Source organism: Cyanistes caeruleus, chromosome 13 (assembly GCF_971803275.1).
Source record: "Cyanistes caeruleus chromosome 13, bCyaCae1.hap1.1, whole genome shotgun sequence".
Lineage (NCBI taxonomy): Eukaryota > Metazoa > Chordata > Aves > Passeriformes > Paridae > Cyanistes > Cyanistes caeruleus.
In genome coordinates, this window is record NC_141713.1 from 9,153,758 (window position 1) to 9,180,606 (window position 26,849).

Below are 26,849 nucleotides of genomic sequence, written 5' to 3' on the forward strand. Positions count from 1 at the left end.
CCTCCACAACTGTTACCCATAATCCAGTACTGTTGTACCAATTTTGGCTCTTTGGCATTGGAAGTTACTCAGTTTCCAGCACAGCATCTCCTTGAAGCATCATCTCCTTTCAACGACTCAAAGAGCTGAGATCAAGCACGTTCTCAGGCCAAGGAACATCAATCAATAGTGGCAGTATTTCTCCAGTTATGAACTGTCAGTTTTCTTACAAATCCCTCCTCACTCCTCCTTCAGCTCCATGTATTGCACTTTGGACTGGCACGTGGATGATTCACAATGTGGATTTGTGAAGGTGCCCCTTGGCAATGCCAAGACACTAGTACTGAACATTTTCCTAGAAAAACAGGCATTAAGGTATCACACACCTTTTGTATCGCCAGCGTTCCCAGTTACTTCAGGTGAGTTTTCACTTGGGGGCTTTTCTGACAGCTCCTTCCCTTGACTTGCTGCCAATTTTTCTGCATGCCTTCGTTTGGCAAGTTCACGCCGATGAGCAATTTCTTCTTGAGTTAATGGCCTACATTGTATTTTAAAACATCAGTATTTGGTAATGTCATTTATTTTAAAATAAATTAAATAACAGTAATTAGAATACTATATTTGTCACAAGAAAAAGCTCATGCAGAATGCCTTTTGTCCCCCAATACTGTAATTTTAAGCCAGCTAAAATTAGCAAATTCTTCCTCTACCATATTGACTTTAATTTTTCTTCCAAATACAGAGATCAAATACTGTCATTTTTAATTACTTGTGTTATCTTTATTAATTTAAGGTAATCTTTACAGCAAGTGCTCAAATGCAAGTCTTCACTTGTTAAATCTCCCTTTCATAAAGTGAATAAGCCCATTAAGGAAAAAGATTTAAAATGGACAACAATAAAAAATAATTTTAATAGTCTGATGCATCCATCTACTCACTGGTACACCCTGCCTTAAAGCAAAGGGCTTCAAAGTGTGATTTAGAACAATAAATAATAAAAGATGAAGAATATTATCAACATTCTTAATGTAGGGCAATATGATGAGACTTGTTTGTCAGTGCAAGCATTCCAAACAGCAAAGTGATATTCATTACACATATATGAAATCTAACAGCATTGCCCAAAACTGTCCACTTCTTTTTAAATCTGGCCCTAAATAAAAATGTTATATGATGTTATCTTCTAATTTAATGATTTTAAAGATAGAAAATAAATTCAGACACTAGTCATCTTCTCTTTTCAGTTATTACTCTGTTTCCATTAATTTCCCATGTAAATGAGGGAACCTAATAATTACAAATACTTCTATGAATAATCTATTCTGTTTACTAATTCCACTATCAACAAATTCTCAACTAATGTGCTGTTATGTGCACACATTAAAAAATAATTTTTAGTGCTGTAACTTAAAAGCAGAAGAAATAATTAAGTTATGTAGAGAAAATTTTTATTATTTTTTATAGAACCAGAAAGTTCTCAATGCTGGTTTTGTCTTTTTTTCTGCACTGGGAGCAATGGACATATATTTTGCTTTCCAGCATTAATAAATTTCCAAAATAATAACCATTATATTTTTGATAATGTATTAGTATTCTTAATGAAATCCTAATTCTAGAAGGAACAGAAGTCTTTCTATCATAAAATATACATTTCTACAACACAACTGAACACCAATTCTAAAACTAATTACCAAGTCTTAGACCTTGACTTCAGCTGAATGGTAACATAATCCCAAAGCAAAACCTCACCTACACAATTTGTCCTGTGTTTGCTCACACAGCAGGGACAAAACCAACAGTCCTCAGTGTTACGATGGTTTAGGATTTTTTTTCAATAAACTGCATCAAGCACACAGCATTAAAACCAAAAATGCCCCATTAGTAGTTTTAGCTTGTTGTATAGCTTGGACAAGACACTTCCCCTCTTCAAACTCCACACTTACAAACACAGGTCAAGATTTCCTGAACAGCAACAGCAGTAATGAATGATAAGAGGAAGAAAACCACAGGAAGCACTACAGCAGTAGACTCATTTTTGTTTACAGAAGAACCATATAAATATGATCTCTACTCAAAAAAAGCACAGAAAAGTGGACTCACTTTGCCATATCAACTATTGCACACTTTGAAACAGGGAAAAACCCTGTTAATCACAGGTCAAAGGTTTTATGTGCAGAGAGAGAGTAGAGAGAGTAGAGAGAGTCACTGGTGACCTCCTCTGCTCTTAACTGGATTAATTAGGGGCAGGAAGTCTTGAACAGATTACATGGCTGAGACCAACTCACTGCCAGTAAGATTTTTATTTATATTGTAATCAGGATGGTTTTCTGCACATAACACTTCTTCTGCAAGAGACTTAATTTAAAAAATGAGACATTTCATTAATCAAAATCCTTCACAAAACTAGAAGAAATCACTTGGAACAGTTACCATACTTATCTTGAACCCAAATGCTCAATTTGAAAGAGTAAGAAAACTATACCTAAGTTAAAAATCTCTATAAAAATTACCTAAGAGAGGCCCCCCAGGATAAAATGTTAGATTTGGAAGCAGAGACTTCCAGAACTCAGAATCCGGGACAGACACGTTGCATGTTATAGAAAAGGAGAATGGAAGATAAAATCACCACTTCAAATTTGTTAGCAACTTGGTTTTTTTCCTTTTAAAAAAAACAAACAACTGTCTCCTAAACAGTCATGACAGAATTAAGAATATGTATCTCTAAAGTTTCAAATACTGTGGTATTTCTGCTTGGCTTGTTTATTTTACTGCTAAAGAAAGTGAGGCTTAACAATACAAAATGCAAAGCAGATGGTGGAGAATAAAACTATTTTATGTCTTTTTTTTTTTTTTCTGAAGGCAGCTGTTCAAAGTTATTTAAAGGTTTGGAATGTCAGAAAAATTTCTAGAGGAGATAGATTGATAGGGAAAGTACAGATCAGACTGCTAAGGGTGTCATAAACACAGTCTATATATGATGGCATAGTATACATACAGGGACTATGTATGCATTCCAACACATCTGATTGTCCAAAAATACTTGTCATTTTTGTATCTAATCCTGAGAGAAAAAAAAAAAAGTTTCTTTGCTTTTTTCTACTTTTATATGATATTTTTCAAAGTATCAATATATTTAGGTGTCAAATAGCCCTAACCACAAATATTAAAAGTGCCTTAAGATTCTGAATGCATTGGTCTAAGTTGCAATATATATAAACACATTTAATATTCTCATTTTGATAAAAAAGCAGATTGAGTGTAGGTGGGACTTTAACTAGCAGGTACAACCTAGACTTCCATCCTGGCTTCTGTCACCATCAATTTCTATAAAATTAGTCACTCTCAGTAGTATCATTAGAAACTACAGAAAGATAATGTTGTCAAATAAATCCTTATATACAGTTGTAACACAATCAAGCAGAACACAGAACAAGATTAATGCACATAAGGCACTGAATCTGCAACAAAACCAGCTTCACATGATTTATTCAAATGATTGAATAAATGATGATTTATTCAATTTCTCTAGTTGGCAAAACCAATCAGAAGTAAAGTCAGCTTTGAACAAAAGCTGCCCACACCAAAGGAAGGGTTGGTTCTTCTTCCCCCCTTCTCCTTTTTCACTTCATTGGAAAGGAACAACAGCCTCATAATATTGACAGAAAAAAAAAACAACTGAGAACATGCAGTCACACAAAACCAGCAAATAAAAATTCTGTAGCAGAAAGAGAGTTTCCCTGATTCCAGAGAAATGTTACAGCACCCAGACATGGGAACCTGGCACAAATAATGGAGCTGGTACAGAAGGGTGACCACATCATAACCAACTCATCCTAAACTCAAACGTGTTAAACAAATGCTGTGGAAATAATAAAATTGGAAAGGTTATAACATACATGCTATTGACATTTAATAGATTACTGATTAAAGGCATTACATTTCAGGTAATGCAAGCAAGCTCCTGCCAACTACTTCTATGATCCCCCACATTCCCCCACAGTAATACATTTAGTTCAAACTGAATGACAACTAAACTTCCTCATGCAATCAACCCTCTGAACATGACAGCTCTTCTACTGTTTTACATTATCAAAGACTTCAATCCAAAGCAATTCAAAAATTCAGAGTGAATAATCAGAACAAAACGGCCAAAGATAAATTTGTCTTTGATTACTGAAGTGCTATGTTTATGTTTTTAACCTCCAGACCATTTTAAAAAGGAAACACCACAGTCAAAACATCAACAGATTTCCAGAAGACTAACAGTACTGCCAACAAGTGTCTGTGATGCATCTCTCATGCTATGAACAATGGTTTTCAAGCTCTGAGAAAGCTTTCTCTCCATATAGCTTTTTCCAGTTTGAACTGCATGAGCTCATGGGCAGACGCTGGACTCCACAAGATGTGGATGGAGTAATTCCTGATAATGTCCTTAAATCCATGTAATTTATAGAGAATCCTATTCATGGCTCTGCCCTTCACAATTAAGTTCTAGTAAAATCATTGGCTGCTGCTCTGCTCACCTGGCACTCAAAGAATCCTGTCAACAACATCCCTAAGGACAGCTTAGTAAAGCACAGTTTACTACATTTCAGCACTGTGTATGTCCAGTGGTGTCCCTAATCCTTTACAAGCTCATCAATTTCTGGATTAAACTACTCAATGTCTATGGAACAATTTCCATTCACAAACTAATGTACATCTACTAAGACCATTTACTATCAGCTCTACTGCAATGAGACTGGTATGCAATTCACAGTAGAAATGTGTTAACACAAAAGGAACAAATGAAAATTATCCAAATCACAACATACATAAAATTTCATACAACAGTCTTACAGGACTCTTTCAACAGTTTGATTACACTATATAGCAGTTATCATTCATTCTGAGACAAGTAATGAAATAAGGTATCAATCCCAAGCTGTCGCACTCTGCCTGGGAAAACACTCCAGACTGATAGAGTGACCTCTGATTTATCTCACATGCTGAATTTGCAAAGAAGAAAAAAGGGAAACTTGTCAAAACTCTTCCACAATGTTACAAGCTTTACTCAAACCTAACCCCCAACACCAGAGATTCAAATTTCAACCATTACTCTGTATTTCTTTCTTGAATCAGCTGCAAAGGTCTTAGCCAGATTCAAATGTGTGCTAATACTGAAATCTATTTCATGATAACCATAAAAGGGGTTTTAATTCTTGAAAAGCATTTATTAGTTCTGCAAATGGATACCAAATAAATTCAGATGATAACCTGTAAATCTGACAGCCCATTCAGATGACACATTCCCCATTCATTTCTAATGCACGAAGTACAATTTAGAAAAGCTACTAATGAAAACAGAAGATGATGGGTTCTAATCACACTGAAGCTGCTTCAAGTCATATTGCCTTAAACATAGAAATTAATTTACTTGCAAGAAGATAGTAATTTCTTACAGAGCTTGGAGCTTTATACAGGTTCTTTTGATCAATGTCATTTCAGCTGAAGATCTGGCACAAATCACAAGCTATTTTTTTCCCAATACACTTTTCATAAAACATTAGAAAGAAAACAAATGAAGCACACTACAATCTGTTTGCTTAAGACATGCTAACAAGCTGTAGCACAAAACAATGAAACAACTATCACCGTAATTCCATGCAGAATTGTATGGGGAAGTATCTATTTCTATTTTCTATTTTGACTCCTAAGAAAAAAAAACAGTCCTGATTTCAAGCTGACTGAAGAGAAAGAAGAACCTTCCATATTATCTGGAGGAAAATAGCAGAGATATTAGAGGTTTTATATCCCCCCCAGGCAGTAATGAAATATAATTTTAGTGCACTATGTTCAATAGACTTTTCTCTATTACCACTGGAAAACAGAAATAGAATTTCTTCAGTACACTATATTTATTTATATTTTTCAGGATTAAAAGATGGACTCGAGGTAACATAAAAGGTCTGCTTCCTATTGCTCATGTGGCATTACATCACTGCAAGATTAACACATAAAGCTTTGCTAAGTAAGTAGATGATTTCATCGCAACAAACATATAATATTCAGCTTATATTTTCTTAACACTTTACATTAAATACCCCAAGCAATTAGTTGGAAGCAACTGAAATTAACTATTAAATATTTCTCTTTTTTCTGGGTTATATAAAGACAAAATTCTGAATCTCAAGAAAAGCAGACTCATACATTTATATGCCCTGTACCTAAATGCCAAGCTTGGCTTTTATTTCTACACCTACTCTCAAGCATTCTGTCTCAGACTAGGGTTCAATGTCACACACCAGTAGAAATGAGAGAAAGAAGCAGCATATGCTGAATGAACACCTAATATTGCACACAGCAATACTTTAGAATAAATAACCACAGGCATCATCAAATAACTATTACATAAAGCAAATGGAGGAAGGGCCCTAATCAGTTCATCTTCTCTGCCCAACCAACAATTTATATTTTTGCCTGACTTGGCAGGAATTAGCAAATAATTTCAGAAGTTCAGACAGAAGAAGCCAGAACACTTGCAATTCTCATTTCTTCACACAACCTGGTAAAACTAATGACATAGTGGTACCATACAAAAAGACAATTTTCAGATCTTTCCAAGGAAAGGTAAATATAAGCTGACAACCGGCTTTAACCTGACAATGAAAAATTTTCTCAAGAATTCTGCTATTTAAGCAGTAAATGCAAAACCATACCAGCTTTAGTATAGAATCTATTACTTTTAAAATGACCTTCAAGGAGATATTAGTTGCCAACAGCAGTCTCAAAGGAGGTTGTTTTAATTAAAAATCCATCCTTTGTTATCATTTACTGTACACTCTGGACTTAGAAGAGCTTTTTGCTTTTCCCAGCTTATGCTTAGTAAGTATTACAAGCAGATGGCAGAAATAAGGCAAATTATAAAAAATGACAAAGTCAGTTTGAATCTTCTAACAAAGTTACAAAAAGGTAACCTTACCCAATACTACCTCACAAAAGAGACACTAGCATAAATCTACATTTTTTCCCCTCTGGAAGTAGAAGACAAGTCTTGCAAAAAGAATTTCTGGAGGAAAAAAATCTTAGATTTTTTTTACATGCTTTAACATGCTAAAGTCAGTCCTTCCCCATTCCCAAGGGACGAAAATAACCTTATGTCAGTCCAGCAGTCAAACATCAAGATACAAAAGAGCAGTTATGGCTCCTGAAAATTAACATGTAAGTGAAACACACAACACGGATTAATGTTCTTCACTAGGAAAATGTGAAACAACTGGTAATAGATATAGTGTAGATATTCTGTTTCACCCCATGTTCAGACATTCTTATGGAGCACCCTCATGGAAAGCCAGTTTAAATACTGGATCTCACATGCTCCACTCTGTAAATAGCACAAAATGACCAATAAAATTAAAAATATCCTCAAGGACCCCAGGTACACAATACTGTGTTTTAATTTAAAACACTTGGATTTTGTTTCGTGGAGATTGCTTTCCTTCATTAGAACTACCTCCTTTCCCAATTTCTTCAAGAACTGCTTACCTGTAGAATCTTAACCAATCAGGTATTGAGAAATACACATTCAGCTTTATTGCTGTTTTTCAATTTATGGAAGCCAACTGTCACTTCAAAACAAATGTTAGAGGCTACCTAATTAGCAAAAATCACACAGTACTAATAATGACCAATTCTCTCAAAGAAAAAACACACATGATTTCATTTGAATATTAGCTAATTAGTACCTAATTGAATTATTTAATAGAAAGGCCAGCAAGAGATACTTTTCACACAAACTACAGAGCAAGACACTAAAATTTTCAATGCACTGAATAAACAGGGAGAAAGGAAAATAACTACAATATTGAAAATTTCTGTGTCTGGCATATGTAAAAGCCATCTTTGCCCCTATTTCACTTACTGGTCACCTCAAAGACTCTTGATTCTCTCAACAAATATAAAACCAGGTCATTATCAATGGCACAACAGCTAAAAAGTGATGGCCTGAGTGCATTGTCTCTGATAACTGGAGCCCATCCCCAGGAAAGGAGACAAAGCAGGAATGGCGCTGCTGTGCCACACCTGAGCCAGAGCTCAGACACTTCAGGACAGCACTCGAAGCAAAACTGCACCATCTAGTGTCTGCTCAGCCCATGCACACAGTGCATCTTTTCCCCCAGAGAAAACAGCGCAAGGAAGATTTCTGGTGGAAGATTTGTAGTAGCTTAACCTGGGTAAGAAAAAAAATTGAAATAAATCTAGCAAGTGTGAGAAAAAGGTAAGGTGGTAGTAGTAAAATTTTAAAATATTACTGCAGTAGCAGAACTGCTTTTCACACAAAGATTAAACACAGTCTAATTTAGCAGGAAAATTATAATTTTCTATATTACTTCTATTATACTTTCTATATTACTGTGACAATCCCCTCCAAAACATAAAATGGCCAAGTAACATAGAAGTTGCCTATTGAAAATGCTCCAGAAGCTTAGAGGGATGAAAGGTTAAGATAAATAAGATGAACCTCATGCTTGTAAACTCATCAGAAAAGTACATTTCTTCTGAAGAAAAAGCTGGTGGTTAAACTAGTACACTTAAGTGTGCCAGGAAAATGAGATCTAGATGGACCTACTCCTCAGAGAAAATAGGATGGCTGTTAAAAAACAAAAGGCTGTAAAAAAAAAAATTCCAAACCTCCCAGAAAAAAATCTTTGGAAGTGCATTAATGCTCTTCAGATCACAGTAAAAAGTCAGTCGAGATTTGGACAATTTTAATCAACCCATTTTGTTTTGCTGTTGCAATGGACAGTATGATCACTGAGCTGTTATGCCCATGATGGGAAGTGTTCCTTGGTACAAACACAAGCTGCTAAGATCATGTCAACACGACCTTGCTGAAAAACCAAGGAATTTTTACAACTCCATCATTTCCACCAGACATCCTGAGACTGCTTACACTGCACGGATTAGGAGGATACCTTTGGACAACGGTACTGTTCTCCAACAGATTTACTGTATCTTCTAAAACTGCTATGTATTCTTAACAAATCACTCCCTGAAGTCATTCAGAAAATCTTTACTTGCAGAAAGGACTTTACTGCATTTCAAGAATTCATTAATTATTTTCTCAGGTCTAAACCAACTTATCCATGCCTTCAACAATTTTTTTTCCTCCAGGAGTAATTAACAGATCAGAAAGTAAAATGTTACATTTTCCTACCGTGGTTTATTCTGTGGCAATGCCTTTGCATCAACAGGGAACATTTTGGAAACAAAGACAATAACTGGGGCTGTTCCTTCACTACTGCATTTCATAAAAGCTGGAAAAAACATAAATGGAAGTTATTTTAACATTTTTTCCCCAAAAGTATGGACAAAGCTATGACTTTACATTAATTTTGTCAGCATTACTGTTTATTTCCAGTTTCAATAGATAACATGCTAAGGACAAACCAACAGGATTATTTGAATGACACTCACTGTACCTTCAAGTGTGTTTCGCAATAAAATGAGCAAGACTTCAAAAATGGAACGCTTGATAAAAAAATACATACACCCCAATTAAACAACTTGAGTTTACAGGCTAATTTAGATCATAATGGAAAACAGAGAGCAGCAGAAGATTAAGACTGAACACTATTTTATTCAGTACCTCAAAGTATTCTCCTTCCTTTCTTACTAAGAGGAAGTCCTGAAAATATCCAGATGCTTACAAAATCCTAACAACTTCACTGCAATAACAGGTACTCCTCAAAAGATGAAAGATTCACACAAAGCTCATTCAATACGTAGGAAATTCCCATAAACCAATTTTTTCATGTTGAACCACATGAAATTCATACCAGACAATGCCACTCAAAACTTCTAACACAGAAACTGAATCATATTCTCTCACACTTCTTCTAACTGAAATAGGAAAAAACCACAGAGCTAAGGCAAACAAAAGCACAAGACTACTACTAAAAATTAGCAAAATATTCATTAAATGTGGAAGTCCACTACTTGCTCATAACCAAGAGCAGTAAGATCAGAGTTTACAGAGGCAAATTTCTTCCAATTAACTTACACTAATACAGTGTTGAATACTGTCTGGAGAATACCATGTTTTTAAATGTTCAATAAAGGATGAAAAGCCAATTTTGTTACCCCTGGGAAACAATTCCTAACAGCCTATAAATATGACATTCACATCTCATTTTTAATTGACATTTGATATCTCATTCTCTTAGATTTCTTGCAGCTCTCCTCAAAACACTGTGCTTCAATTAATAATTAATTACTAAATGCTAATCAATACACTCGCAAATAAATACAAATTCAAACCACTGCTGCCTAAAAGTTAATGATTTTAACAGACAAGTTAGCAAAATATTCAATTCTCAATTACATAATAATAATACTGTTCAGAACTAAAAACAAGTATTAACCTTGTATTCTTGTACAACTCCCATTTTCAGAGTCCTGGACTTTACATTACCTGCAGCTTAAGATGTCTAAAACCCAGGAATATATAGGATGGAAGAAAAATGCATGGTCATAAAACTATGACATGCCAATGACAAACATCAACCAAGTTGCTGGAAGTGGAATATCTATAAATTTGCATACAGATTACTACACATCTTACAGTCCAAAGACAAGCAAAACCACCAGGACAGAAACAACCTTCATGTTAATGGGATAACACCTACTCACCACTTTTCAGTTCCTGAGTTTCTGGTGGCAAAGAATCAAATGTTCTTGCTCCAACACACATCAGCTTTTCTACTCTCTCTGCTGTGATGTCCAGAGGACTGGGAATTTTATTACACACCATGGCTAGAACACATTGTTAAGGACACATATTTGTATTTTCTTACTGAATGCAACCAACAGCAACACAAATGTTTTCAATGCTTCTTTAATTGAGCATCATGCACTAACTGGCAGCAGCAGCAGAACCAAAATCCAGCTCTGCTGTCATAGTGCATTCAAATCTCATTCAGGTCAGCAACAAATTTTTGCCATTTGTCAGGGGCAGAGTTAAGGAGGGGTGGCCCACCCTAAGTGCAGCTGGGAAGCTAAAAACTGCAAAACTGGGGCAAGCTTTACAGAAGTAATTAGTATTTATACATTAAATTGTGCACATCTACCACAATAAAAGATATATCATATTATAAACAATGGGCACAGCTGACAAACAGCAAAGGCTGTTTTTGAATTAAGAAATTTTATGCCTAAAACGTAACACCAGACATCTGCAGAACCTCATGGACAGGAGACCTATAATTCTATTATAAACAGATCAGTTTCTACTTCAGGAAAACCACTACAACTTGACTATAAAATTACATAATCAAAGTACATTGTCAAATTACCTCCAATTTCATAACTCTGTTTCCTAAAAATAAGATGTGCAAAAGCACAAAGTTGGCAGGAATGTAAAAGTAATGGTAGATATGTAATTTGTAATGTTATAAGCAAGAAGATGGGTCCAGCTAGCTTAGGCACAGGCATTAAAGAAAAACAAAACAAAACAAATTATACCAAATCACACACTGAAATACACGAGCACACACTGAAATACGCAGCCAAACTCTGAAGTCTGAAAACCACCAAGAGAGGAAAAAAGAAGTATCTTTTTTAAGGATACAGAGAACTGCATCAGATATTGGTAGCCACTGGCTACAAATGGCATTTAGATGAACTTTTGGGTCTGCATGCCGTGACTCCCGCGCACCAATTCTCAATCCCAAAGAGGTGACTATCTTTTCAATTTTTTCTTTGTCTCTGTAAGGAAAATAATAAATAGATTAAAAACCCACAGAAGCAACATATAACCAGTATCTATTATTTTTGAGTACTTAAAGAAATCAACAAAGCACATGGAAAGAGATGCCATGAAAACTTAATAGACGTTCTCACCTTTTCATAACAGCCTCGTACAGACTCCAAATGTTGTCCAGCACCAGCTGCACAAACAAAGGTTTCTTTCCTTTTGACTGGTAGAAGATAAAAACAGCTCATTACCAGAAATTCCTCACTTTTTCAATAGGTTTAAGACTGCAGTTTTCATTTAGGAACATATAAAACCTTTATTCAAAATCAGGAAGTCTGTCTTGTAAGAATAGGATAAGGCACAAAATAAACATGAAATTTAAAAGTGGAGGACAAGGGTTTCAATTTCAGAAAAAGAGCCTGATAAATATGGCACATATATTACCTTGAGCCTGCTTACCACCTCTTTTTTAACTATTAATCATCACCTATGTAAACAGCAAAAAAGTCATGATGACATGAAAAGAGGGAAATTACTCCCTCCTCCCTTAACTTTTAATGGCCTAATGCTTCAAATGCCTAATGCTAGAGAAGTGTACTTTTCACACCAGGGCTTCAGTACAGCACTCAATGCAAATTCCCTATGGCAAAAAAAGTTTTTTAAAATCCCACATGCTGAGATAGATGTGAATGTATCCTTAACCATTAGCTCTGGAAGAGCTCTTCAGAGGACCCACTCACTACTTTCGTTTCTACACTATTAATCTTCCTTTCATCTTGTGTGTTCCACTCGTGCTGAAACCTCGAAGTTGCAATGTCCCATATTTAATGAGCACTGTTAGATGAGATTTCCTCCAAGCAGCATTTGAGTGGTCAATTTTGTTCTGTGCTCCAAGAGAAGACTGTCTGTCAAGACTACCTGACAAGGCTGTCCTGGTGACTTTATACCTCCAGTAACACTGAGTCAACAGGCACTGAGGCAGAGTTTCAGAATACACGATGAGGAACAGAATAAGGGGAAAAAAGTGAACTCCAAAATAAAAATCAGGTTATATTTTTGACACCCTCCATACCTGATCACCTTTCATTATCTTCTTTGCTTTTGTATTTAGATAATAATCTCCCCATAAAGTCTTCAGAAGTACTGCAGGCTTGATTCCAATTTTTTGGCTGTACAGTTTGGCAAAATGTTCAATTCTAAAAGCAAAGAAAACATATCTTGATGGAAGTGTAATGTTTTTTGCAGTAACAGCTTATGTGAAAATCACACAAAAATCTCACTCCCACTTTTCCAATTGTCTTTGCTTTAGTTCACATTGTTTAACATTTACACCTGCAAAAATATTTTGTCATAACAAACCAAACACATCAACAGTATTTGAATGGCTTTGTTTTGTTTCAAGTCAGCTTCAAGGCTTTACTTGAAATAAACATCTGTGTACCATCACCTCATCAAAAACTCAAAAGCATAATCAAACCTCACAAATACATTAGTGATGACTCTTGAACTTATTCTTTAAAAGGCTTCCCATGACACATTTAACTATGGTCTAGGACCAGAAGCGAAGATGTTAAAAACCAACCATTCCTTTGAGTCACACTTGAGCCATCAGATGGTGGTAATTATTTTTAATTAACCACTTCTTGCAGTTTGAACCATTAACTTAGTAATGAGTAAACCCAAGGAAATTATACTAAACTGTAATGCCATAACTGTGTTGTAAAGCCAATTGTGGTGTTCAGCAGTCCCCATGAGTTAGCAAAAGCAGCCTGCTTAGGCCCAGAGAGGGAGTCCTCAACATGCTATGGTTTCCTTGCTGAAAATGTTCAATGAGCAGTAATAAAAAATATCTCCATATATTTGCTCCTTGTGCATGCAGAAAGAAAAATACACAGTTACAACTGTAACAATCCTGTTTACAGAACAGTGCTAATTATTGATAATATTTTCTTTGAAATTCAGAATTCTTAAGTTTTTACACAGCTAAAAAAATGACCTCTCCACGTTAGCAACACAAACTCTGAGTTCTGAACTAAGCCCAAAGAGATTTTTTTTTCCCAGAAACTACCTGAGCTCGCAACTCAGGGAGAACTTCTGACAAACTACATATGGCACCGTACTTTGATTTAAAAATCCTGGAGATGATTTTCTTTAAGGGCTCTGCAATACTCAAGACATTCCCTGTGTCACCATCAGTATATCCCTCTAATTACAATTCCAGGATGAAGACAATGCCTCCACCTCGTGGCCAGCGACCAGAACACGGGCACTCCTCATACGCCTGCTGCCCTCCAAACCAGTGCACCTTGAACCAACTCCTGCCTGGCTGCAGCTTCTGGCCTTATCTGCTGCAGTTTATCCAACAGCAGCAAGCAAGAAAATACTGTTTACCAGGCTAGGCTGGACCCTACTGTGGGCTCAGAAGCTCCTGTGTAAGTAAAACAGGGATTCCTGTCACTCAGATAATTTATACACAGCTGCATATCACAGGAAAATCTAACAAACAATCTTTAGAAACACGATGCAACAGAAATATTTTAAGATTAATGGCAGTAATAAATTTAAAAAAAAAAAAAGTCAGTAATTAAATCTCAAACTTACCCAAAACCCCAGCCATCAATTGCACTGGCAAACACCACATTTCCATGTTCTGGTGAAAAATAGAGATGTGAATCATCAGTGTCTTCCAATCCAGTACTCCAGTCATAAACTTGATCTCCTGGTGACATGTCTGAAACACTTTCATTTTCTGTTTCTTTTTCAGCTCTTTCTTCTAATACTTTAGATGTAAAAAGTGTTCCAGTGACTGCATTGATCTAGAGAAATATATGTAAAAACACCCTCAGATTCATTCACTCTTTCACAACCCCCGCAATTAAAATGTAATTTTCTCACCCTTGAAAACATAAAAAGAGAAGTTTTGTTAACAAGGTAGCATGCCTGTGATCCACTTGGCAATTAAAATGCACCTAATTCTACACATTTGAAGACCACAGGAGCTTGAGACTGATATTTTTGACATAAGCACCACGAAGTTTCCAACTCAAAGTCAGCCACACCAGTACTGAATCAAAGTACCATATGTAACACACTTTGTCTCTCACAACAAGGAATGATGAAAAAGGAACTTGTTTCTGCCAACAAAGCAAGCAACAACAGAGGGCAAAGGGAAACCAGGCAGAGATGTGCTCCTAAGACAGGTTGGCGGGAAAGAAGTTTGAGGGCAACTTAAAAGACAATTTAAAAGATGAAGAAACTTCATTCCTACATAAATCCATGAATATCAGAAACAGTCTAACATTTGTCTACTTCCAGTAAGTTTAAGCAATTTAACTGAACAAAGTATTCAGCATATTACTTCAAAAAATGAAGACTTTTCCTGGTGACCTGTCAAGAGGCATTTATTTACTACTCTTTTCTCCATCACAGGCATTCTGAATGAACCTCAGAACCAACCGGGAATAAGATGCACCTAGAAGTTAAAAATCCAACTGGATGTTATATAGTGTCACAAAGTCTGCTGTGTGAAATGGCATCTCAGCATGAATACCTGTTCTAAGATATTCTTAAGGTGCAGATATGCTTCCTGAGGGGTGAGCTTCAGCTCCACAATCAAGCGGTCGATTTTGTTAATCACCAGGACCGGACGGATATTTTCCAGCCATGCCTGCCGCAGGACTGCTTGAGTCTGAGAAGGAAAGAGTTTTTTAAAAAAACATTACAGAAAGCCTGACAGCATCAGAAAGACAGAACATTAAAAAAAAACAAAACATAACATCAAATATAAATCTAAAATTTAATAAACATGGAGTAAAGGACAGGTTGACACTCAAACTAGAAATTTGATTCCCATGGGGTACAGTGTTAGTTGTTAAAGAATTCTGCAGAATGGTTGGATTTCATGGCAAAAACACCCATAATAACAAAAAACAAATTATTTAGAAAAGCCATGAAAAAAACCAACCTCATTATTTTGTGTATTCTTTTCCATACCCTGAAAGTTCTCATAACAATATAAAACTATTCCCCTTAAGAGTTTTCTCTATCAAACTATCCCATTCTCTGAAAAATGGCATACCCACTGCATCTCTACACCCATTCACCAGCACTGTTCAGTTTTCCAGCAGAACTATGATTTTTACTACTCACTTTCATACCTCAGGCTGCACTGCCATTTATTAAAAGTTTTGTAAAACTTCTTAGACAGCTCATCTTTTATTTCTATATAACCCACTTCAGACTTTGCCTGCTCCCCTCTTCCTCTACTTAATACACTTTATTTCACCTGTGGACAGACTCCTTCAACAGCATCCACCACTATGATGCAACCATCACAGAGTCGGACAGCAGTAGATACTTCTGAAGAAAAATCCACGTGCCCTGGGGAGTCTATTAAATTAATCAGATACTCCTGATCACCTAGGATCAAACAATAAATTAATATTTCAGAACAGTTTTCAAAGATATTTCTTCCAGACACCCAGTTATACTGCTTCAGCTATTATTTTTTAATGTCCTAACACTAACTACACTATAAAAACCCTTACAGCACAGTGTAACAGGTATCTCAACAAAGTAGTAAGACTGTACTAAAACTTGGGAGTTTTTGAAAGAAGGTCTTGCCTTTAAGTGACATTAATTCCAGACTTAACATCAAAATACACATATTTATATCTAAAATAAAAGATAAGGCAACTATTTTCATGGCCTCCACTTGAAGACATAATTGAAGATGTTTTTCCCGACCCTGATATGGAGCTCAGTTATCTTGGCTGACTCACTTGCCTAAGTCTCTGCAGAATTACAGCCTAACACTGAGAAACACAAAAGTAAAAGTTGCACAAAAAAATCAACAACAGCAACAACGAAGAGATGGGGAAAATTAACAGAAATACACATTAGAATTTATACATGCCAGCATCAGCAACTTGCCTTTCACAAAATGCAGTGAAATTGCACTAGATTTCATTGTTATTCCTCGGACCTGTTCATCTTCCCTACTGTCGAGGTATCTCAGCTGAGTATAGAAGCAAAAGTAAAGATAGTAAGTTTGTAGAAATATCTTCAGAATTCACTTATCAACTATCAGAGTACGATGGTGAGAAAACAAGGTTTAGCAAGACTATAGACAGAACTTCTTTAATAATCAAGAATTTACAATTCCAGCATGTAAGTGGTGTTACACACCAGAATTCTATTAAAAATGACAGTGTAACTCTACCTTTCCTGCCAAGCGGCTGGAGATTATTCCATTGCTAGATATAAGGCAATCAGCTAGAGTAGTTTTGCCTGAAAAGAGAAATAAATTACTTAGATTAAATAAATAAAAATGTTGGCAAAAGATGCAACATATCGTATTCTAAGATATCAACATTAATAAAGACTATAAAATGCCATGAAAAGTAGAAATTAAACTTTCAAAAAACAAATCCAGTTACTCCTGTTACATGCAAATAAATTTATTTTTGAAGAGTGGATGCAAATTTACCTGTCATGACCAGAAGGCCGGTTGAAATGATAAACAGTACATCAGAACCTCATTATAATATGCAATTAGACAAAATACGTGTTTGAAAAAAGTGCTTACTGTTTCCACCTACATAACAAACTTGTTCTATTAACAAACATAGAAAAACATTATTCTGCCTCTCAAACGTATATTAAATTCATTCCAACGTTCACCATCACAGAAAACATTCAATTTCAACTGCTTCAAGTTATTATAATGTGATTCTCTTTTATGTAAAACAAGCTCAGTCGGGCCAAGAAAAAGGTACATAACGTAGATTTACTTTTCTGAATCATGTTCAAGCCTGTTTAAAGTTAAATCCACAAAAACCTACCACTTTAGAGCAGTGAACAAAGTACCTGGCCACCATTCAAGCGCACAGGTCTCCTGACAAGGAGCCACCTGCCTTACCGTGATCCACGTGGGCCAATATACAGATATTCCTGATGCCCGACGCCTTCTTCTGGAGGCCAACCATCCTTCCCACGCTTGTGAGCGCCATGGCTGGCTAATTCTGCGAACAGAGCCAAGTGTTTTACTGAGGAGTCAGCTTGAGCAGAGGCTTTGCTTTTTAATTACGCAAACTGCAATTAAAGCTACTCATCGGGGAGACCTCCCGCGACACGTGGAGTGCGCCACGAAGCCTCCGCCACCGCGGGGACACCGAAAGCAGGGCCGTGCCTGCCCTTTGAACGCGGCTCGGGAGCCCGGCTGGGCGCATTCGGGCTGGCAGCGAACACCGAGCCGCCCGCAGCGGCACAACCCTCACGGCTGCCCCCGGCCCCGCTTCCCCTTCCCCTCCGCCGCTCCGAGCGGGCACGGCCGGCGGCCGGCCCAGGAGGGGCGCAGCGCTGCCCTCTCGCTCGGCCGCGGGCTGAGGGCCGCGCCGGGGCCCGCCCGCTGCCCAGGCCCTCCCGGCGCGGGGCACACGCACCTGCGCCCGTTCCGCCGCCGCTCCCGGAAAGCCGCGCCCGCCCCGCTCGGCCGCTGCGGATCCCGCCCCGTGACGCCGGACGGAAGCCGGGCCGGGCCGCGCGCGGCAGCGTCCCTGGTTACCGGCCGGGCGGCCGAGCGGGACGGCCATGGGGCCGCCGCGCTGCATCTGCGAGATCTGCTCCTGCGGGTGAGTGAGGCAGCGCCGAGCCAGCCAGCGCCGCCCTCCCCGGCACACCGAGCTGCTGCCAGTACCTGGCTGCGGCAGGGTAGGAGGGCTCTGCAGAGGGATCTGGACAGGCTGGATCCATGGAATGATGCCAGCGGTATAAAGTTCAATAAGGCCAAGGGCCGGGTGCTGCCCCTGGGTCCCAACAACCCCACACAGCGTTACCGGCTGGGGCACAGGGGCTGGAAAGTGCCCGCAGAAAAGGGCCCGGGGTGCGGGTCAGCAGCAGCTGAACGTGAGCCAGCCTGTGCCAAGAACAGCAATGGCACCGGGCCAGTGTCAGGAACAGCGTGGCCAGCAGGGCCAGGGCAGTGGCCACCCCCCTGTACTCAGCACTGGCTGGCACAAGAGGGTACAGTAGGCAATGTTTCATGGAAAATTGCTATTACAAGTCTATAAGCAGAATTATCAATGCCAGAGGTGGAAAAAAAAAGTGCACAAATCAGGTGTCCCAAAATAATAAGGGACTTGGCCCTTCCAATCATCAGACATATATATTTACAGGTTGGAGTCACAGCTGTTAATATATTCAATTTCTTGTCTGTCCACTTTTAAAAGAATCACAAAAATAATCACCCTAGGATTCAAATATTCAGTTCATACTAAAAAAAAATAAAATCTAACAACTACATACAAGAATAGTCATCATGAGGTCACAGAGATGTGCTCAGTGTTTTTTGGAAGTATAGAGCAAACCCTATGGTTACAAAGTGCACCATGACCCACAAGTGTCATATCAAGGTCTGCAGAGCAGGTACCCTCTATGTGTTTCTGCGTGGGAAGTCTGTCTACCTGTTCATCAGACACTTTTTTTTTCATCTGTAGACAGAGGTGTGAGGCAGGCACTGAGTAAAGCTCCTCATGTTTTTTTTGGCCAAGCCTGTAGTGAATTTTACCCCATAAATTTCTTATGTCCTCGATTAATGAAGAGTTGGAACGCATTGTTTTCATGAGATAACAAACCTGGCTTGGGCTCAAGTAGAAAGATGATGAGATAACACAGTGAGAGAGCACAAAATGAGGTTCAACTCAACCAAAAATTCTCAATCCAAAAACTGAGTTCAATAATATGAATAATTGAATTAAATATGCATAAAGCTTGTGGTTTAAAATAAACCTCACTGAAGTTTTTACAGTCAATAAAACCTTGAGCCATTATTGGTTTAGGCAGTACATTGTGTTTGCTTCAGTGTACAGTGTTTCTGTTTTCAGGGAAAGTCTGCTTGGTCACTTGGCAGTGTTACCTGGACACTGGAATGCATACACAGCTTAGCAGAGACTTCAAAGCAGCTATAAATATCTAGTGTTTTGTAGACATTATCATTTAGCTCTTTGCAGGAAATTTTATGGAGGTATAATTACTGCTTAATTCTAAGAAATGAAATAGAAGGAAACAATGTCCCGTATCAACAGAATTAAAAAAACACTGAAAAAACTCACAGTGGAGCAAAGCCAGTGAGACAGAACTTCATTCTACTTTTGGAAATACAGAATATTCAATCTGACTTCCAAAGAAGAATAAAGCCTGTGTGGTAGATGAACTTTCTGTGCTCAGGAATACTACTTGTCTGCTATAAAAGATAATCACAGCCTACAAAAGTATAAAAGTTGTTTTGAGACACAAAAATAAATTACTACTTTATCTCCTTCTCAATTTGTCAGCCTTCCCCCATTACTTGCCTTTTTGTTATTATTATCATAAAAATCTATATTCTTGAATAAATGTAAGTTGAAAGGAGATTTCTCTAAAATATGGGTTACTTAAGCCATCATACTGACCACATATAAATACAAACCCAGTAAAAACTGCCAGATCTACTGTCAAGAACAGGAATGTAAACAACTTTCAAAAACAGTGTCCATCCATCATTTCTGTCTTCCAGACCATAATGTATGCACTGGCAAAAAATAAAAAGAAATTAAAAATAAAAGCTTTGAGCTGTGTTTGTGGAGGGGTAGTAAGTTTTCTATTATGACAAATATTAAGCTTTTCTCATTAATAGTCTAGTTCTCTGGGAGGAAAATGCTTTGTGGTAGAATTTCAAGGGTCTTACTAGCATTGTATAAAAAAAAGAAGTATGTATGCCAGGCCTTAAATAAGTTAAAATCTCCAGCATTCTACTAAAATAACCAGAACAAGAGCATTTGGCACAAGAGAGCTGATCTACTGTCACTTTTATTTAGCTGAGATTCTATTCAAACCTTATGCAAGACACAAGATAGACTCCCACAAAGAAGGGAAAGAATAATAATCCATCAAAGCAAATGCCAGTCAGGCATGGGAAAAGGGATATTCTCGCCAAATCAATTTGAATTATCAGTAACTCTGGGGTGGAAATTGTGATAAATTCAAGGAAGAAGTTAAAAATAAACTGTCTCAAGGAGTACAGGCCAAACTCTGAGCAACATATTTCATTTATCAGAGCTGTAATCTGTCTTCTCTGATGATTCCTAGCATTGTGATGCCTTATATAATTAGTTTCATAAAATGATTATCTAAATTGAAAATTTTGGTTTAGCAATTGGACAATATTCTAAATTTGACAACATCCTAAAGAAGATTTATCAGTTGACGAAAAAACCCCTAATCTCTTCTCCAAGTCAAATTCATGAGGTAATTTTACACTACCCTTCAGGCTGACTGAAAGCACTTTCACAACACAGAGTAGGATGTAGGAACTTCCTCAACAACCTCATCTGATTCCAAGTAATTTTTTGCACTGTTAGGGTGTGTTCAGAATTATTTTATACACTAGAAATTATTTTTAACCACTAGAAATGAGTGGTTTGAAGGACATTTTTGATCAACAATGAATTCTAATAAAATTGCAACCATCTCTTGCCTTGGAGAGGTAAGAGTAGATTGCTTTCACCTCTGTTTTGTACTTAACAAGAACTTCAGGCTCACTCTGCAGTATTTCTCTAGTGTCTATTTCAGTTTGTAGCATGTCCATTCAGCAATACATGGGATATACTCACAACATTGCTTAAAAATATTCAGAATAAAGTCCTTAAAGAATGGTGATCCCAGAACACAGAAGGTGTTTTGGTTGGTGCTTGGTGTTCCAGACCAGCTTATGGCAAACTGAAGATTGTTAAAGCTTTTACAGATGAATAATGTTTGTTTCCAACTCCTTTGAATGGTATGCCAAAAAATATGTGAGGAACATTATAATTTGATAACCTGTGTTCCAACCAGCTTTCAAACCCTCCATTCAATGTCTTTTGTTTCTGTTTATAGATTGTTACTTTTAGATGCTACGTGACACAGCATATGCTGTTTGTACTTTCTGAAAATAACATTACTAAGGTGAAAGTGAATTTCATGACAAATGTAATGACAGGCAAACACTGGAGTGAGAAAAAGCACACACTTACCTCCTTGTTTTCCTACCTTTCCTGTTCGCTCCCTCTTCTTCCTTTTTCCTTTCCTTGCTATGTTTTGAAATAGTCTCTCAATTTTTAATTGACTTGATTGAAAAGGAGTAAACACCTGAGGCTCTGAAAGGATCTGGATTCTTAGACAGGGCTACTTTATTTCTCATTATTTGAACTACTGATCTGGCAAAATCAGGCAGCACAAACTAATAGCAGCTTTAGGATGTCCAGTCTCCAAGAACTTCTTTCAGTGTTTTTTTTTTATTTTCACTTTTTTTATTTTCCCAGCAGGAGTCCTTCGTGTCTGCTTCTGAATTCTATTTTACCTTGCTTTAATTTATTATTTTCCTTTATGGTATTCAGTGCTAGCTAAAATTCTCTGCAGACCTTTGAAATATTCCTTGGATACCTAGCTTCCTGAAACTTGAATTTATTTGTACTTACTAAGAGCTGTACACTTTTATCCTTCTTGGGGTCTAGATATTTTTACTTTTCATTACAGAATTTTACAATACTTGTTTATTTGAAAAAATATTTATTGTTTTTTCCCTTTGCATTGCAAGTTGTCAGCCATAAGTAGGAAGAAAACCTGTCATTATATATTTCCTTGAGGTCAGCCAGAGATATGCATTGTGGAAATTAGAATTAATGCAACAGTATTTTCAAAACAATAACAAAATTTAAATTTAAATTTCATGGATCATTAACTGAAAACAACAATGTATAAATAATTGTCATTTTGTACCTCCCAACATGTTTTTACACAGTGGTGTCATTGATAGAGGCATCAATGAAAAGCAGGAGGAATTGAAATAAAATCCATTAATAAAAAGAGTTGTTATTACTTTCAAATAAACATGTCTTGGATAGAGAATTTAGTCAGTCTGTGGAGAAATAAAAGGGTTGAAAAACCATAAATGGCCTGCAGAGCACTAGAAGTGCACATGAGATTTCATACCACTAAAATTTTAATCAAAATTAACAGTACTGGTGAAAATAGGTGATAGATATACTGAAGTAAAAAGATAAGTGATAAGGTAATAGCAGTAAAAAAGAGACAATATGAAACAAGAAATGAAGCATAGGTAGTTCCTTTTCCAAATAAAATGAGTAATACCATTAAACATTACAGACAAGAGGAAAGTGCATCTTGGTGGTAGCATCATTCAGAGGACTGAGATCAACTCTGTCCTTCCTTTGCATTCTGCACCAAGGCTGATATTTTATTGATGTGTTTTTATTACTGTTTTAGAATGATGTGCTCTAGGACCTGTGCCATCAGCACAATATTTTTTATCACTCAGAAAAGATTTTAAACAAAATCTACTGACATTGTGCAATCTTCCCCATTTGTTATTTACTTCCAGTAGACAGAGTATGGGTTTTCCTCTTAAATGAAACAAAATTCTCTGTTCTGATGTGTTTGACCCAGACGCCATCGCTGCTGCCATAGACCCACAAAGATTTATGATGATGGAACACAGCCAAGCCACAAAACTGAGTATTTGGAGAACTACCCCGGCTATGGCAATGTCTGCCCTCCCGAGAGCTGTAAGCCAAAACCAGAGCTCCAACAGGATCAGGGGAGAATGGATGGCATCACAACATTCAAGTAAATATTTTCAAACGATATTTTATAATTAGTCTGTAAAGTTTTTAATTCTTTGTCTTTTATCCAGGGGCTAAACATTGTATTGCAATCTTCTCAAAATGCAGTCATTGCATCCTTTGCACTTTTTGCATATTTAAAGTTTTAATTTTGAGTATAGAAATACAGTTACCACAAAATGCTCATAAAAATAGCAAAGCATGCATACAGCAAGCTTTGCATTCTGTACAGCAGCCTTTAACCTGTAAAGAGAATCAAAAACTGTCTTGTTTTCAGACCGTTAGGAAATTCAGGTCTTATGGAAAACGTGGCAAGCTGGGGAACTTTGTGTAATACATATGTCAAGATAGTGGGAAAATGAGATCTTAAGAAAAAAGAACAGAGATTCTTTTATTGATTTTTAAAATTCAGATTACTTGTTTTAAGAAAATTATTAGTTTTAAGAAAGAAAACTGTGCTGTCTGTGCACAGACTGATTTTAAGTTTACAGAATTAAAGAGCATCTTTCAAAGAGTTAGAAAAAAATACTCACTGTTAGTGTTGTGACAGCAGCAACAGCTTTTACTTTTTCCATTATTGTTTTTCTTTTAAGCTGTGAGGGCATCTGGTGAAATTTCTTTGTTTATCAAAAAAAAAAAAAAAGAGAGACATAAACAGGCCAAATGCTGTTCTGCCAGACTGGTCATGTGTCTGTATGGACTATTTAACACCCACATATATATGTCCTTTTAACGTAATGTGTCCATGCAAAAAGAGTGAAATGCTGCTTCTGATTGTATTTCATTCTCCTCATGCAATCAGTGAGTGCTACCATTTTTAGTAATTTGAGCTTTGCTCTGCTTCTGCTTTCTGATCATTTCTTTGCAAAATTATAGCAACTGTGAATGGGATGTTGAAAAACTTACTTCATCATCTACCTTTGAGTAAAGACTCCATAATGCATCAGAGACTGTAGATTTGTGTACTGTGGTTTTCTCTCCTTTGGGCTACCCCTCCTATATATGGTGTCTAATAGATTTTTCAGAGTAAACATTTTATTATTTTTCCATATAGTGGAAAAATTACTAAAGTGATGTCAGAAGGAGGAAAAGATTTTTTGACCAGTGTTTTCTTTTCCTCAATTCAGATCTGATTATTTACCATATGATGTTACGAGACCTTCTAGGCCACAAGCAGAATACAGACCAAAGTCGGGGAAGATTGACCTGGGAACCGTATACCGGAGAGATTACAGTCCTCATAAAGTAGGACCAGTGACATTAGCAAGGCCTCAAGAGAGGAAACACACTTCAGAGGCAAAACTGGATACCATCCCAACCTATCGAGGTAATAACGTGTGCTCCCTAGAGGAAGAGAAATAACCAAGATGAAGGTAGCATTTGGAATTACCTGTTAGAAACTGGATTTGTTGGTTTGGGATAGGGAGCAAAACGTACTAGAAAGCGGGTGAAGATACCCTAAAACATTCAGCACTGCAGTTGGTGAGGGGAGACCTATTGATTCTAAACTAAAAGCCCTCTCTGAGGTTAGCTTGGCTAGAAGGAAATTCCAACATATACTTGGTTGGGCTAGCTCAGGCAAAACTGGATGGAAATTAAGGTGCAGTGTATTTTTCAGGTAGTTCATGTGATTTATTTTTACGCAGAGTAGGTTGAAAGTGGAGTTTAGGCTCCTGCTTGTGCATGGTACAGCTTACAAATATATCACCCTAGTGATGACTTGTCTTGACACAAATGATTATATTACGATGGTCAGCATAAAGGTACTAAATCTTTAAGTAAAATGGAAGATACTGTATTTAAAATAGGTACAAGGCTGGTTTCTGTATAGTTTCTGTTGAGCAAATAGTCAAAATAGGGCATCCGGTACAATTTTGGGAGTCTGTTTTTATCACACACTAAATAAAAGACAGTTTTGTCTGATCACAAATATGCAGATAAAATTATCATTTTCACTTACACCCATTTTCTTTGTTTTGCAAGATTTAATACCAGAAGACTTGGTCTTCATTTGAAAGGAATGGTCTGAAGTAACAACACCTGTATGGTGGAATTTTGGTTTTGCCTTACAGATGACTACAGGTTGCGGAAAGGTGAAAGAACGGAATCCTGTAAGGTGGAGCGTGCATACGAGCCACCTTCCGAGAGGTTTGGAAATCCTTCTACATTTCAAGATGACTACATCCCTAGGCAACCCAATCCCTCCCAAAGCTGTAAACCTAGTGAAACCAAGCTGGCAGAGGGGCCTTTCGATGGCAACACCATCCATCGCACCGCGTACGTTGTCCATGAGATGGAGCCCCTGTTCGTAAGGCCAAGAGAAGAGTACAAGCCAAGCGACCAACCTTTTGAAGATCTCACAACCCACCAGAGAGATTTTAAAGGGATGCCTGGGGAACTAGCAAAAAGCTGCAAGCCTGAAAGTAGAAAAATTGGATCTGATGATCCTTTTAAAGGAACCACTGAATTTCAGGACCGCTATCAGCCGTATTTGGTCACAGCGCCCGAGTTCCACAAACCAACAGAGTACGTTCCACCCACAGACGAGATGGACCTCAAGTCCTCAAACCGTCTTGATTACATTAAACACAAGGTTGCTCCTAGAGCCCCCATAAGACCAGCTACTGGAAGAAAAAACACTGGCACTTTTCAAGGGAAGACTACTACAAAAGAAGACTATCAACCCTGGAGAGTTTGTCCCCAAGGGCTTATTAAGAAAGAACCGGAAATTCAAAAACCCACAGGAAAATTTTCTAGTTTAACTACATTCAGGTCCCATTACATACAACATCAGGCCAATCCACCTCAAAGTTTCAAACCTGTACACGCTGTAACTACTGGAGTTCCTTTTAAAGATGAAACTTTGTATCGCATTGAATATACTCCAAAGAAGCAAGAGGTCTGCCCAGGACATAACCCAGAGCATCTGGGTTATGTCTATGTAAATACAGATTCTCAGGGTCACAAATTCTACCGCCAGGTGTCTCCAGAACGTTCCGGGTCAGACTCTAGTCCTGTTCCGGAGGACGCACCTGCTGCCTCATAATACTTACATGCAATATTTCAAGCACTTTGGCAAAATAATTGGAAACCGGCTTGATCATTATCTCGTTAAATAACACTAAAAGCAAATTAAATACTGAAATTTTTGCTTTTAGAAATTTGAAGAAAACCAAAGCCAAACCAAAGCCAAATCAAAGCTTATTACAAGGCTAATAAAGATTTGCCAAATGCTGAAGGAACACTACTCCCTACATGGCATCTGTCCATTTTCTGATTGTGCATTCTAGTTTCTGACTCCCCAGATTTCTTCGTGCTCCATCTCAAGCATATTTTTAACATATTTGATTCTTTGAGATTTTCTGTAGTCAATCTATTGTATTTGTGAAATACAATAGAAATAGAGTCTTTTGCTGATAAAATATTTTACACAGTAAATAAATAATGCTATTTACAATAATCTAAAAATCAGTAATAAT

General features: G+C 37.3%; 2 protein-coding genes across 6 annotated transcripts in view; one reads left to right on the top strand and one right to left on the bottom strand.

Annotated features, from left to right (window-relative positions):
* EFL1 (elongation factor like GTPase 1) overlaps positions 1 to 18,320 on the bottom strand; it is a 64,488-nt gene extending 46,168 nt beyond the window's left edge. For 4 of the 5 annotated variants that reach the window (XR_015275975.1, XR_015275973.1, XR_015275974.1 and 1 more), the window contains exons 1-13: positions 18,157 to 18,237; positions 17,634 to 17,736; positions 16,935 to 17,002; positions 16,646 to 16,730; positions 15,999 to 16,132; positions 15,264 to 15,401; positions 14,315 to 14,529; positions 12,786 to 12,909; positions 11,860 to 11,936; positions 11,588 to 11,724; positions 10,651 to 10,773; positions 9,176 to 9,275; positions 366 to 517 (exon numbers count right to left, since the gene is read on the bottom strand). Coding sequence is in view for 2 of the 5 variants with exons in the window: in XM_086849609.1 (XP_086705735.1) it covers positions 366 to 517; positions 9,176 to 9,275; positions 10,651 to 10,773; positions 11,588 to 11,724; positions 11,860 to 11,936; positions 12,786 to 12,909; positions 14,315 to 14,529; positions 15,264 to 15,401; positions 15,999 to 16,132; positions 16,646 to 16,730; positions 16,935 to 17,002; positions 17,634 to 17,724 (1,444 nt within the window). In the remaining 3 variants the exon portion in view is untranslated. Of the gene's footprint in view, positions 1 to 365; positions 518 to 9,175; positions 9,276 to 10,650; positions 10,774 to 11,587; positions 11,725 to 11,859; positions 11,937 to 12,785; positions 12,910 to 14,314; positions 14,530 to 15,263; positions 15,402 to 15,998; positions 16,133 to 16,645; positions 16,731 to 16,934; positions 17,003 to 17,633; positions 17,737 to 18,156 lie in introns of all 5 variants that reach the window. The other variant, XM_086849608.1, reaches the window with a different exon arrangement.
* Positions 18,161 to 26,838, top strand: SAXO2 (stabilizer of axonemal microtubules 2). Its single transcript, XM_023933927.2, has 4 exons — positions 18,161 to 18,345; positions 23,195 to 23,374; positions 24,498 to 24,697; positions 25,443 to 26,838. Exons 1-4 carry the CDS (start codon positions 18,305 to 18,307, stop codon positions 26,414 to 26,416), a joined length of 1,395 nt encoding a protein of 464 aa, XP_023789695.1. The 5' UTR covers positions 18,161 to 18,304; the 3' UTR covers positions 26,417 to 26,838.
* The last annotated feature ends 11 nt before the right edge of the window (positions 26,839 to 26,849 follow it).